Below are 14,544 nucleotides of genomic sequence, written 5' to 3'. Positions count from 1 at the left end.
TAACATCACTAAATAATTAATCGTAAGAACGTGCACGGCAACTCACAACTATAGGGTCTGCTTCATCAGAGCGGCAATTCCGCCCTTGTTTTAACTGTTATCCATTAATAACAAGGAGGAAAGAAAGGGTTAATACCTGCACATGCCGCCACTGCTGGAGTAAACGGAGGCAGGTGGGGGGGGTGCTCAAGGGGGGATTCGCAGGGCGAGGTCTCTCTGCCATGAGAAACCCACAGCTATGTCTGTGTGCTTGGAGGGTGGGGGAGGGCTCCAAGTGTGAGGAGGGAGGGAGAAGCCATAAACAGGCAGATAAAAGGGAAAAGGAAAAGAGAGTCTGCAGGCATAAACATTTATGAAAAACTGACTACTGCCACAGAAACTGGGGCAATCACCTGGGAGGGTCCAAAATGGCAAAAGGCAGGACTAATTTACGGTAGCCACTAAATTAAAGGAGGCATTGCAGAAGGGCAGTAGCAGAAGCCAATAGGCAACAATGGAGGTTTTTCACCCACACTTTCCAGATACACTATGCCTCGCAGAGCAGCAAATGCGCTGCGCTAGGCTCGACCTAAAAAGTGCACAACTTGAGTAAGAGAGAGTCAGAGAGGAAACTTCAGTTATGAAGTTGAAACTCGCTATTGCTCTTAAATTTACTCCAATTCTTGGTGGAACATTAAGAGTGGGGTACCTCTTCCTCTAAGGAAATTGCAACACTTTTATTGTGAATGTCTAGAATTTCGATTCTGAATAGTTAGCCTACCCTTACAAAGGCTTTTTCATGAATACTCAGTAATGATGTATTCACGGGGACGTCATCATGCACCTCACTCAAAGGATCACAAGAGCTCACAGCTCAGAGCTGAGCACATAGGTCAGGAAGATGAGTCCATAGAGCTGATTTTGAAATCAGATATGGATGATTCAAAGGCTCAATGCATAGGCAAACAGAAATTTCAGCTGTTAAAGGTAGTGTTCAACCCAAATGCTTTTGTTCACAAAGACAGTGGTGCACGTAAGATATGGCAAAATGGTCCGACCAGATAAAAGCAGCAACCAAGGGCAAAGCTTGAAAAACGTTGGACAGCAATGATACAAGTCGTCCACCCGTTCAATGCTGAAAACGTTGCACATTTGAGGTGGCAGTTTTCAAAAAAAGCTTTTGGCAAAGCAGATCTTGTGAAAGTCTTATTGTAATAGTGTACCTCTGGCTAGCAGGTAGAAGGTGCCTTAGGCTCCAGGAACCTATGCAGCCCCATAGCACCTAGGGTCCCAGAAGTCGACTCCTTAGAAGCGTGATCATTCACAAAGAACAACATCCAAATGTTCATGTAAACCTCTTCAAAGAACTGACCATCTCCGAGCTCTCTGGACCATGTCTTGGGACCAGAGAGGCAAGTCAAAGGTAATAATATACCTTCAGATCTTCCTTCGACAGGGAGGAGAGGGAGTTTTTAGCAGGCAGGAATCCTATCATTCTAATTGGCTCTATTCTTTTTCCGAAGTTCCAGTGTGTAAAATATTTGGTTTTGTAAGTTATTTCGAGTTTGCTTTTTCTAGGGTCCCCTGGTCCAGTATTTGACATTTCCCCATACACAACAACCATCATCCTTACACCACAAAGTGTTATTTTTCTGGCCATGTGAGCATGGTACTGAGAAGCAAAATACCTCTAAGGGCCATTTAAAGTATAAACCAAAAATTAAAAGTGTGTGTTTGTCTCTCTAGTATTCCAGCTCCTTCCACCGCCATTTGGTTTAGTGCAACCCAGTTCAGAGTCATTCAAGGGCCTCTAGTCACATACAGTGAAAAGAGCAGAGTAGGCAGAAAGTCAAGCTTTGGCTCCCTTTTTAATAGAGCTAGTTGGTAACAACCCATTTCCACGTTCCTATGAGATGTACCTATTGGATTTTTGGAATTCTGAGAACTAGGACCATTTGCATGAGTTATTAGGTCCACTGTTCAGTCTTGAGTTGACCTAACCTCAGTATCATGTGCCACAGTCACAGTTTCCACCAGAAAGGACAACGCTAAACAAAGTGGCTAATCCTAATTTCATTTATCCAGGCCTCCATTTAAGTTTGCGTGTGATCGAAGATCAACTGGGATAATTCACTGAGTTAATTGTACTGTGTTCGAAATTTGTTGCCAGGTCGTGGATTTGGGCCTATGAAGCAAGACATTAATAGGGCCCTTTCTGCTCTTTTCACTGTGTGAACACATATTTAAATTATTCTCCCAAACCATTTTACACAAGGTGAAATATGTTCTAACACGTTTGACAGGCTGCCTCTGGGGCTAGGATACCATGATTATTAGTGGGTCCCTTTCTGTGCATTCTTAGGGTTCTTATTAGATTTGCTGCAGAATAGGAGCCGATTGGTCTTTGTCATTTAAATAATTTCTGCAGATCCCTTACCGAACAATTCATAATTCCAGGTGAGAATGCACATACCTCAGGAAAGAGAAGGTGCTGCCACACACACTTTTTAAATCGGTTTTAATGAAGTTGGGCAAATTGTCCTTTTTCCGATAGGTTGCTCCCCCTCTATTCTGAACTCATGAAGACCCGCTGGTGAGGCTTAAACTGGTCCTCTTACCTTTCGCCGGGTCAAAACATCGACACTATGAACCCTGGATTGGATACTTGGTCTTGGTGTGGAGAAGTGTGGCTCAGGGGTTAGAGGCGGCAGACCTGGAGCTTGAGTTCGGCCCTGGACCAGGGTTTAATTCCCCGCCTCGGCGGGTCTTGGGCTCAATAATTCCACGGACTCGTTAATTCTCGCTCCGGTGCCTTCTCGACTCACGGGTTCACACTCTGCGACTCTGGGCAATAGCTTGCATAATCTCCACATCGGCCCCTCGCGGTGGGATGCCTGGCTTTCACCTTGTGGATACCCTGCCAGGATTATCTCACAGGGGAATACCAGGACGGGTTCCCTAAGCAAGCGCGGAGATGCCCCAGGGTAAGTCATGCGCTATATAAGCTTCATACATTTACACATAAAGGGGCTACTATGATTGAGCCAATTGCCCTTTTTCATTGAGATCGTATTTATGCTGTACAATTAATGTAATGGAAAGGCTTCTCTGTAATGATTATGATATGTGTATGAGGTCTATTTTCTCATTTCGTACTCTATTGAAATTTCACACACAGGCACACTTTTTCTCGAATTTTTCTGTCTGGAGCGACCATGGTAAAATAATGTATTTATACTGATAATCTGCATATAAAACATTCACACATTTACTTCCTTGTGTGTAATAAGAACTGATATTGTTATATGCACTCTTTCACATTGAAATAAGCAATATCTCACGCCTTACCTCAAGTTGGAGAAGGCTGATTTGGATAAATTACATTAGGGTAAGCCAATTTGTTTAGATTTTTCCTTTCTGTTGGTCTCTCCAATTGGACCACTGTTGTTGTGTATCACAAATTAACAATGTCCTTCAGGTTATTGTTTGATTACCCCATTGTTATGCAAAGGACAGTCACAGTTTTAACATAGCAGGGTGTACTACTGCTGCTGCCTTGCGGTGGGCTAGTTATTCATATTTAACTGCTTTTTGTGTCAACCTTATGTCCTAACACAACATAGTGACAGATCAACTGTATCTTGGCATGCACAGGAAATAGACTCTTAGGTCATTTTAACAGAGTAGATGTGTCTGAGGCTTGTTTACTATGCCTTAAATCAGAGCAGATACAAAAAATATCCAGGAAAAAAAAACAAGAGAACACACTACAAAGATGGAAATCTTCACTTTGTACACAAGGTCTAATATTCTATTACGAGGTAGGCATAACAAGGCAAGAAATAAACTGATCACGTATCTCTAATACATGTTCTCCTAATCGATTAATGCATTCAGATCACTGCAACGTCCATTATGGCTCCATTTGTGCGCTAGAATCTTTCTATTAGCTAGCTGCAAGCTGTTGGAAGTGAGGGGACCCAGTAAAGTATGACCCATTGATGTAGAAGAGCATCACGGACAAACCAGAATTGTGTAAAATACACTCTATGTTCACAATATACTAATGTCGTTTTATCAGTATCAGACTTCTTTAAGGGTCAAATATTGCCCAAAAACTGATTTTAAAGAAATCAGTGTATTACATTAGAAAAACGTCACGTTTGTTGTAATGCATGTTCCTCAAAAATACAATCTTTGTTTAAATAATGTAACTGTGATAAAGTCCACCTGATTTAAAATACAAAAACATTTGCAAATGGCTTAATGGAAAGCCTCGCCATAAAACCATTCAAGTCCTAAACTGAATTCATTTTCCAAGTTGTTCACAATGTGAGAAATGTTTTGAAAACATGGCTTACGGATATCTTGAGTCACAAGCTTCAATGGAGTAGAAAAATACGTCTTATAATTCAGGTATTAAACTGTACCTTCGGGGTTGCTTTTATCTGGTTTTAAGAATGATACAATGAAATGGCTGCAGCCAAGCGAAAACTTGTAGAAACGGTTTATGCTTTGTTAAGATTCTGGATTATGTACTTATTTCTGTCCACTGAGCTTGAATGGGCTTAAACTTTTCTTATCTGTTTCTTTTCAGCTGCCACCTGACTTCCAGGACAGAGTAAGCCTTCACATGGAAAAGCATGGATGCAGCCTCAATGTCCCATGTCATACATCCTACGCGGACAGCATTCCCACTTGCGTCATTGCCAAGGTTTTGGAGAAACCAGATCCCACCAGCTTGACTTCCCATCAGTCAAGTGTGTCTATGAGAGATCTCAGTTATGGACACGGTAACCAGGAACACGAAGAGAAGCTTGGCCAAAGACAGCAATTCAAGTCTGACATCTACTGCAGTGATACTGCCCTGTACTGCCCTGAAGAGCGGAGAAGGGAGAGGCGGCAAAGTTTTGACATGCAAGTCAAGGAGGAAGGCTTCTTAAGGTCACAAAACTCCACAGACAGCACTGCAGAAGAAGACGGGTTCCATTCGAGCTTCTCCCACGAAGCCTTCAATGAATATGTTACTTCTTTGCAAACTTCCAGTTCCTACTCCAGTTTCAGTGTAACTTCTGAAGAAAAGGAGAACAACCAAGCTAGCACTCTCACAGCCTCTCAGCAAGCAATATATTTGGGTAGCAGGGATGACATTTTTGAAAGAAAGTCGACCGCAGGCTATGAACATTCGGCCAGCCCTAGATTTGTGAAGTCAAAATCTATGCAACACATGGAACATGGCCATGAACCCCAAACTGCCCCCAGCTTTGTTCGGGCCGCTTCCTATGTGGATGAACCTTTCCATTTTTCTGGAATGAGTTCACCACAGGCACTAGGTTCTCAAATCATCCGCAGTGACAGCCGGAGTGCTCACCTATCAGAGGATGACCTTCCTACCCAGTGGAGGCCACTGAGCGTAGATGATGTGGGTGCCTATGCCTTCAGAAATGCCGGCAGACTGTCACCATGCAGTTTCTCGGAGCAGTATTTTGGAAGTAGCCCTGTGAAGCAGTTAGAAAGTAGGATGAGCCCAATGTACGTCAGCTATAAGCAAGACAGCTTCTCGGAAGGGGAGGAGGGATGCGAAAACCGAATAGTTGATTCCTGTTTCTTGAGAACAGACTCTGGACTGAACATTGACATCACTGCCAGTTGCAAGCAAGAGATGATGTCCTCCTTTAAATCAAAAGAATCCAGGGAGCAGAAGGGTGAAAGGGTTCCGATGCAGATGTGCGGCAAGAGCACCGATAGCTCTAGCCCGGGTATGAAAAGGGAGTACGTGGACGTGAGTCCAAATAGTTCTGCCGAGTCCTTAAATCAGGGTCCTTTAGAAACCTCTGAAGTGCACCAGTCTTCCATGGAGCAAGGACCTCACCCATCTTACCACAACAAATCTCAGCAGTTCCAAAGGACTGGAAGTATTGGCCTGACCCGAAAGGACAGCCTTACTAAGGCCCAGTTGTACGGCACGCTTCTAAATTAAAAAAAAAATCTGCAATATGAAATTTAAGGCCACACCCACACTTGCATTGCCTATTTAGTTTCTTTCATCATAAGAACTGCATCACTAATCAACAGGTTGGAGCTTGCTGCAATTCTGTTGTAAGGTTACATTATACACTGTTGACCTCGTCCGCATTGGATGTACGACTGCCCTATTTTGTAAACCTCGAAATATTTTTATAATTAAAAAGTACTCGTGAGACAAAGAATTTGTGATGTTAGAAACTTAAAACAAAGTATTTTCCATTCTGAGCGAAGAAAAGGAAGTCTTATTTTTTTCAGTATGAGGCCATTTGTACCGAAAAGACCGAGGACAAGATAGTAACTCATTATGTTTCACCTACGCCAGAACAGAATGTGATAGGTGAAGTAAAATAGAAATATTTTGAAATATAAACAGTAGTTGCCTAGGTTATTTCTTACTGCTGTATATGAGAGGACCCTATGTATGCACAAGGTGATGGAGATTGGCGGTTTTTTTGTGTTTCTGCTTTCCTACAGTATTTCCCCTCATATACTACCTCATGAGTACTTGAGGGTGTCTGGTAAATTTTTTTCTATTTGATTGCATTTATATTGTCGAAAATGCATGACGTGTCAATTTAACGTGTTGTATTTTGCATTATCAAAGACACAACCTGAATTTTTTTGATTTTTTTAAAATCAAAACGTTTTTAGGAATGTATTATTTACTAAAAGACATGGAAGACGGACTTCAGGTCAGTGTTCTGAACTCTGCTACTGCCTATGGATTAAAGAAGATCCTTTTCTTACAGGAAATGCATTATAACATGTTTCACATGGTCTCCACTTGCTTTCTCAAATCAGGCTGGAGGCGACCCATGCCACTTCCGATGGCTTTTCGACGAGGGTTTATTTCTTTAAGGAATGGATAGTTACACGAAGACAAGTTGTAAAGTAGCGAAGACAGGACTCGAGCTGTAACACAATTCAGTGGAAAAAAAATCAACCTTAAGGAATAGCCAAAAATGATTTGTACTGTAGTATATATACTGTGCCACTGTGTGTTAGGTTCACCAACGAGTCTGTTGGTACATCTGGTGGAACAGCTAACACCTGCGAATACCAAGGTGTGTGCATTATTCTTTTTTCGAACAGGAAGGAAGAGAGGCCCGTCAACCAAATTATTGTTTTGTTTTTTTTATTCTATAATTTTTAACTGTATACTAGGTTTTGAACAACTGTGACTAGTGACTTTTCGAATATTTTGTAATTTTCAAGGTTGAAAGATCAGCAGACAATAAAGAAGTGACTGAATTCCTGCTAGTTGTTATTTTGCACGTTCTGCATGCTCTTTTTCAGCCCTTTGATAGTGACAATAAAGTTTGTGTTCTATTTTATTGTATTACATTTTCTGTGTGCATTTATTGCTGCTGTTTCCGGTGCATGAAAGATGCCAATTAGAAGCGCTGGAAAAGGGGCGGTTAGTTTTCCCACAGATCACTTTGACCAGTAGATCATAGACTAACATAACAAATGATTTCCCAATTGAAGGCGGAAGCCACCAAAAGTTTTAAATTATTTAATTGCGTTCTTATTATAAAAAATAATGCCATTTGGGGGCATGGCCACGCAAGATGACCAACAGGATATGTCCGTGAGGGACCTGAAGAAATCCAGCAGAAAGCTGCATGTTGACGGGTGCATTTTGGATGCTGGAGCCAGGGGTTGATCGCTGCCCCCGTGACCTTCTTTTCCTGATTCTTGGGTACCAGCATGGCGGGCCTGGACACAAACCCGGACGGGCATGCTGGCTGCATGTGGAGCAGTGAATTTACAGCGGCCTATGGTCCCCAGAAGCTGCGGGTCCGACTCATCTCTTTTGGTGGGCAGCTGCTGTGCCAGAAGGCCACATTAACTGCGGGAAAAGCCTGCTGAGCACGATCTGTGAGCAGCAGCTGTTCCAAGTCTAGGCCGGAGCCCTCCCCCACTTCTTCCCGGCTGCCCCGGGAGCCGACCGCCCTTGGCTGTGAATGATTTAATGGGACACAGGGTCACCGGCATGTACATCGCCCCTGAGGAAGCGACCCAACTGTCTTCCTAAGCGGCGGTGCTCTACTGGCCTTCCCTGTCGCAAGGAGGAGAGCACGGAGATCAGTTGGTGCTGGCCGTGTGTTGCCGGGCAGCCTTGGTGCACTGAGCAAGGGGGGGGCTTCCTGGATTTGGCAGATGCAGGCAGGCTGGAAGGTGCTGCCCGAGGGTCTTGGGAGAAGAACTGGTGATCAGGGGTGCTCTGAGGTGGATCTGGAGACTAGTGGTATGAGCATTGGAACACACCGATCTGGCCATTGAGAGGACTCCCGTGCTAGGGGCGGAAGGCAGCAGCCCCCCACTTTGCAAGAGAACTGGTGGAAGTGGACAGAGGGCTCATAATGACGGGATGGACGTCTGAGGACCTGTGAGCTGCACCTTGCTGACTATCCCTCCTGGAGGCTGAGGACCCTGATCAGCAACCTATCGCAACACTGGAATAGCAGTGGGAGGCACAGCAGCAGCTGTGCTGAGAGAGACTGGCTCCTCCAGCCCCCCTTGGAAGCTCCCACAGGAGACTGAGGTGGTCCTTGTGCTGCAATTATCATGGAGAATGGGAAGCCACTTGTTCCCACTCAAGGGAACATGATGGAGCACTACACCAACCAGATGCTAATGTTGCAGAGATGGATATTGCTGAGAAAGAGGGGTCCCAGTTACCACATAGAAAAATATAGAACGTCAAGAAAAATCAATTAACAATAATTTGTATACATTGTTTTTATTTTCAATGTAGCTAAGCCTATTAATCAAGCAAGGTTAGTTGAAATAACATTTATAAAATTGCATAAAGTGCCCTGGACAAGGGGGAAGGGGAAAAAAGTGCAGTGAGTGTAGGAAGGGTAAGTGACATAAGAAAAAACAGAGCCGAAGGCTACAAACAATCACAGATTATTGGACTAATTGAGAATGTCAAATAATCATAAATTCCAAATTTTGTTATTACAACATAACATGCTTCATAAGTGAACTGAATATCATCAATGCTGAGATGAAGCTGGGAAACAAAGAACAGTCGACGTTTCGACCCCTATTGTAAAGGCAGGCAGAAATAGATTCCTTGCAGTGGGGTCTTCATCAGGACGGGATAGGGGAAAGGGGCACAACCAAAGATGCTTGTTGTCAAGGGTGGGGAGGGATGCTCCTACAGTGCTTAGTGTGGCCTGGCATGGAGTGCCCAGCTCTGGTCTAAAGAACCACTGAAGACTGAAGAACGTCGTTATTTAGCAACACCCTTGATTGATATAAGATCAGGTCCATGCATCAAAGACCGTCAGAATGGATAAGGGGCATAGGGAGGTATCAATCAGATCAATCTGGTTTGAAAACACCGTGGTCTGGTGGGATGAATAGGTTGTAGTGGATTGGTGCGGTAAGGAACAATAATTAAGACGTTCCCATTACTGGTCGCGGCGTAATCACCAAACTGGTTTGGACATCAATGATCTAGAACCGGCGTCTGCCGAGTAGGAAGTTAATCTCGATAACCGCAGCCGTGGTAAAGCAGATTAGCCACCAGACCACGGTGTTTTCAAACCAGATTGATCTGATTGATACCTCCCTATGCCGCTTATCCATTCTGACGGTCTTTGATGCATGGACCTGATCTTATATCAATCAAGGGTGTTGCTAAATAACGATGTTCTTCAGTCTTCAGTGGTTCTTTAGACCAGAGCTGGGCACTCCATGCCAGGCCACACTAAGCCCTGTAGTAGCATCCCTCCCCACCCTTGACAACAAGCATCTTTGGGTGTGCCCTTTTCCCCTATCCCGTCCTGATGAAGACCCCACTGCAAGGAATCTATTTCTGCCTGCCTTTACAATAGGGGTCGAAACGTCGACTGTTCTTTTTTTCCCAGCTTCATCTCAGCATTGATGATATTCAGTACACTTATGAAGCATGTTATGTTGCAATAACAAAATTTGGAATTTATGATTATTTGACATTCTCAATTAGTCCAATAATCTGTGATTGTTTGTAGCCTTCAGCTCTGTTTTTTCTTATGTCACTTACCCTTCCTACACTCACTGCACTTTTTCCCCTTCCCCCTTGTCCAGGGCACTTTATGCAATTTTATAAATGTTATTTCAACTAACCTTGCTTGATTAATAGGCTTAGCTAAATTGAAAATAAAAACAATGTATGCAAATTATTGTTAATTGATTTTTCTTGACGTTCTATATTTTTCTATGTGGTAACTGGGACCCCTCTTTCTCAGCAATATACATACCCAGGTCCCAGTGACTGTATTGGGTGAACCCCCCTTTTACAACGCAGAGATGGATATAGCCTTTTACCTCACATGCGTTTACAACGCATGCAGTTACAATGCAGTTGTTACAACAACCACGTTGTTACATCGCAGTATCATTACAACACAAGTCGTTACCACGACTTGCTCTAGGCATCTTGCTGGACTTAGGAATAGTATACTTTACTATTCCAACTCCAGTGTGTGCCACTGTAGGGAAGGTGTTGGAATAGTAAATTATACTATTCCTTAGTTTAGAGTGCCCCCTAGAGCAAGTTGTTGTAACAACTTGCATTGTAATGGTACTGCAATGTAACAACGCGGTCATTGTAACGACTGTGTTGTAATCGCATGCTTTGCAATGGATGCGATGTGATGACTGTTTCCCTGCAGAGACAGACTCGTCAAGGGGGTGCCTGCAATGATCGTGTGCTGGAGCCGCCCTCAGATGAGCCATCCCTTGCGGACATCGAAGTAGCTATCCAGGTGTCAAGAGTGGCATTGGAGGGGAAGATTGAACAATGTCTCCATTTAGATAAATCTCCTCTGTGCAGATTTGCAGAAAGTGTCTGATAAGCTGAATGAGGCGGAGGGGACCATTGATGAGCTTATGGTGGAGGTTGCCACTCTGAAAAAATGGGTGACCAACTTGATGTCCAAAATTGGTGTCCTGGAGGCACAGGCTAAGGATACGGAGGAGAGGTCCAGTCTCAATAATGTCCTCCTGCTGGGGGTTCCCCAAGCAAGCTGAGAGGGGCTCGACTGCCAATTTGTGGAACGGTGGGTCCTAGATTCACTGCAGCCTACTGGTTTGTCTGCCTTCTTTGTTTTTGAGAAACCGCACAGGGCGATGGTGCCCCCACTTCATCCTGGAGCGCCACCATAGGCAATCATTATAGCCGATACCATCGGGTCAAGTATGCGCTATGTAAAACTCAGTAAAATAAAATAAAAAATCATTTCTGGGGCGCTGAACTACTAAGATAGATACTGTATCTTATGTGCAGCTAGAAATACTGATCCTTCCCATTTTGAAAATCACCGGATTCCCATGTATCCACACTACACCCAGAGAGTACAAGGAGACAGAAAATCATTTCTGGAGCTCAAGAGAAAGTTGAAGAACATGGACCTCAAATACATGCTGTTGTATCCCGCTAGACTACGTGTGATCTCGAAGTAAAAGTCCAATCTCTTCGATTCGCCTGAAAATGTTTGGAAATGTTTTGGAGAAAAGGCCCCCGCAGTGGAGGAGGGGGTTAATGCAGTTGTGATTGGAAGGTCCGAGGAGACATGGAGCAACGGGATAGCATTGGAGATGGTGACTCTGTAATCCAGAGAGTGGTGATTTAGTAGGATGGCATTATGGCGCTGGACACCATGGTCTCCTGGTTGGAAGAGGAGGAGGGGCCAATAACCCCAACACTGGACTTAGAGATGGGTGACACACAGGCTTACTATGGGGATCATGTGTCCTTGGTGATTTTTGGTGGGGGGTGTTTTATGGAGGGGGCACACAATGCGAGTGCAGAGACAGCTATGTTTGACATTTTCTGTAACCTGTGTGAGTTTCCACAGGCATCTTTAATCGTGGCTGAAGCATTTACTAGATGCAGAGGGCTCTGGGGTGTTACTCCCATTTCTGTGTTAGGCTTTGTTTAATTGGGGAGTTTTCAGGGTTGCTTTTATGGGAAAACAAGATGGTTTGTTGTCGTGTTTTTCCAGGGAGGGAAGGGTGGGGATATTCTTGGAGATTGTGCCTCAAGTTCTGCATGTAGTTTGGGTTATCGTTATGGTTCATGGTGTGCAACAAGTTGCAGCATGGTGAGTAGGGGGCTGACAGTGAGATCAACCCTACACATGTGGACCGGTCAGGGGTCAGGACCCTGAAGGGTACTACCTTATGGCTAACTGTAACAACATAGTGACCTGGAATGTCCTGGGCTTGCAGCAATACACTAAGCGATATAGACTATTAATTTCTTAAGCGATATAAGGTCCACATTGCATGTTTACAGGACACTCATTTTATGTGGAATGAGTGCATGGATTGGCAAAAATGTGGAGAAGGCAACTCTGTTTGGCTACATATTCCTTGTATGCCAGAGGGGTGGCTATGTGAATTGCATCCAGCGTGTCATTTAATCTTACCTACAGCAAAACTTACATAGAGGGGCGTTACCTGTTGCTCCAGTGACCCAGGCCTGAACGTATTCTCATGATCGAACCGATGCTCTATGGGGTCCACCTCTCAACAGCCCCAAGTCTGGATATATGAACACACAGACTAAAGGGTGGTTAAGCGGGGGAAGGGAAGGATGGGGAAAGCAGGGAGGGAGACCTGTAAAGAGAAACAAAGAGATGTAATTACTACTTGCTCTAAAACTCCTCTCTACCCCTTATAATCTCTTGCCACCCATACTTTCACTAACCTGTAAAGGAAAATACGTAGTCCATTCATACAGGGGGGTGTTGAGCTTGCACCTCTTATTATCATACAGAATGCTGGAATACATGAAAGAGGTCGATCAGAACAAGATCGTCTAATGCATAACACTTAACACCACACCATGGTCCCCTGTGAGGTCTACCTGTGATAATGAGGTACCAACTGTGGCTCAAACCAGACTCTCTGTCTAGACACCCCTGTGGAGGAATATAAGAAAAGCAGCAGAAGAACCATGAGCAGCAGCAGAGAATGTCATAAATTACTTGGGATAAGCACACAAGGAATCGCAAGGTAATAGCACACCAAAAAGAACTGAATAGGATCCCCAATACCAGTAACTAGATCTGAGAGGTAAAGACTTCCCCCGCAAGAACTTTGATACTGAGGAAAGTTCGCCAACGTGAGGAAATCTATACCCTCAGAAATAATGCCAAAAGAATGTACAAGTTTTCAGGCCAAATAAAGTATCTGAGTCTTTCCCTCGCAAGAACTCTGTGATAGCGTTCACAAACTCAGCCAACAGAGGGAAAATCAGATACTGCACACTCCGGTGAAATCAGGGTCACAACAATGGAGCACGCAACCGCACTAAGAGTCCAGAAAAGGTAAAAGGAAAGCGGTGCACAATGCACCCTTACCCGACCATGGGAAGGAGGAACTGCAGCCAAGCGGAATATCGGCAGCATCTTCATCCCGCCGCCTCGCTATGTCCACAGTTCCGCATCACGTGAGACGCGCTGGAGACGCAGCGTCTGACGCGATGCGTTGTGCCGAGGCTGCCAAGAATCGCAGTCTTTTTCTGGTTCAGCGCGTGCCTGCGCGACTGCATCCTCCGTGACCTCTAACATCCAGGGCATATTGATCGTAAAGATCTCTCAATTCTGAATACTTGTGCACCCAGTGGGATGACGGGGGTTCTGTGGAATAGTACAAGGCCTGTTGGCATGTAGAGTGGACTCTCCGATTATCTGGGCAAATGATTTCAACTGTGTCTTGGACGGAGGCAGACTGGCACCCTCCATGACTGGGACCAAACCTCATATGACTAGATCTCTATCAGAGGTAAATCAAAATCTGGGGTTCTTAAACAGTTACCCGTTCCCACACCTACAGACAAAAGAGTATACCTGTCACTTATTGAGGCATAATACATATAGCTGCCTGGATCAACTGCTGGTGGCCAGGGTCAGAACACAGATGTTGCGCTCAGTGGTCCATTTAAGTAGATTCCTTTCATGCGCCTGTGCAGCTTTGGCTGTCCTCCTGGAGGCACAGTATGTGGGGGTCCTTCCCATCACAATGTAAGAGGGAATGATCTGTTCCATGTTGAATCCAGGTGGGAATGCAGAGGATCCCACCTCTTATAGACCCCTTACTATAATAAATATCCAATATCAAGGTACTTTCTAAATTATTGGTAACCAGGTTGCGGGAGGTGATACGGGAACAAGTGCACAAGGATCAATGTAGTTTTATTCCTGTGTGCATTACTGGCTTTAATCTTCGTAGGCTGACTCATGTATTGCATGAAACTATGGGGCAGAGTGTAATATGGCACTAAGAAACAGTGTTTGATACCATAGATTGGCACTATTTGTTGGAGTTGCTGCAGGGGATCGGATTCAGGATTGCCCTCCAGAATTAGGTGAAACTCCTATACATGGATCCTAGGGTCCGACTTAGGGTGGGGGGGGGGGGGTGCTGTAAGAGAGTTGGGTGCTTAAGAGGGGCACCCAGATGGAAACTAGTAGAATTGTTTATTCGTACACCTTCCTTACACTGCCCAGTAGTTTGATGAGAAGTTGGTCGTTC

The 14,544-nt window shown here is 44.4% G+C and overlaps 1 protein-coding gene across 4 annotated transcripts in view; it reads left to right on the top strand.

Annotated features, from left to right (window-relative positions):
• BEGAIN (brain enriched guanylate kinase associated) overlaps window positions 1-7,257 on the top strand; it is an 823,755-nt gene extending 816,498 nt beyond the window's left edge. For all 4 annotated transcript variants that reach the window (XM_086937817.1, XM_086937816.1, XM_086937814.1 and 1 more), the window contains one exon: window positions 4,577-7,257. In XM_086937817.1, coding sequence (XP_086793943.1) covers window positions 4,577-5,959 — 1,383 coding nt within the window. In that variant the 3' untranslated portion in view covers window positions 5,960-7,257. The remainder of the gene's footprint in view (window positions 1-4,576) is intronic.
• The last annotated feature ends 7,287 nt before the right edge of the window (window positions 7,258-14,544 follow it).

Source organism: Lissotriton vulgaris, chromosome 9, assembly GCF_964263255.1.
Source record: "Lissotriton vulgaris chromosome 9, aLisVul1.2, whole genome shotgun sequence".
Classification (NCBI taxonomy): Eukaryota; Metazoa; Chordata; class Amphibia; order Caudata; family Salamandridae; genus Lissotriton; species Lissotriton vulgaris.
This window is presented reverse-complemented; position numbering and strand designations above follow the sequence as displayed.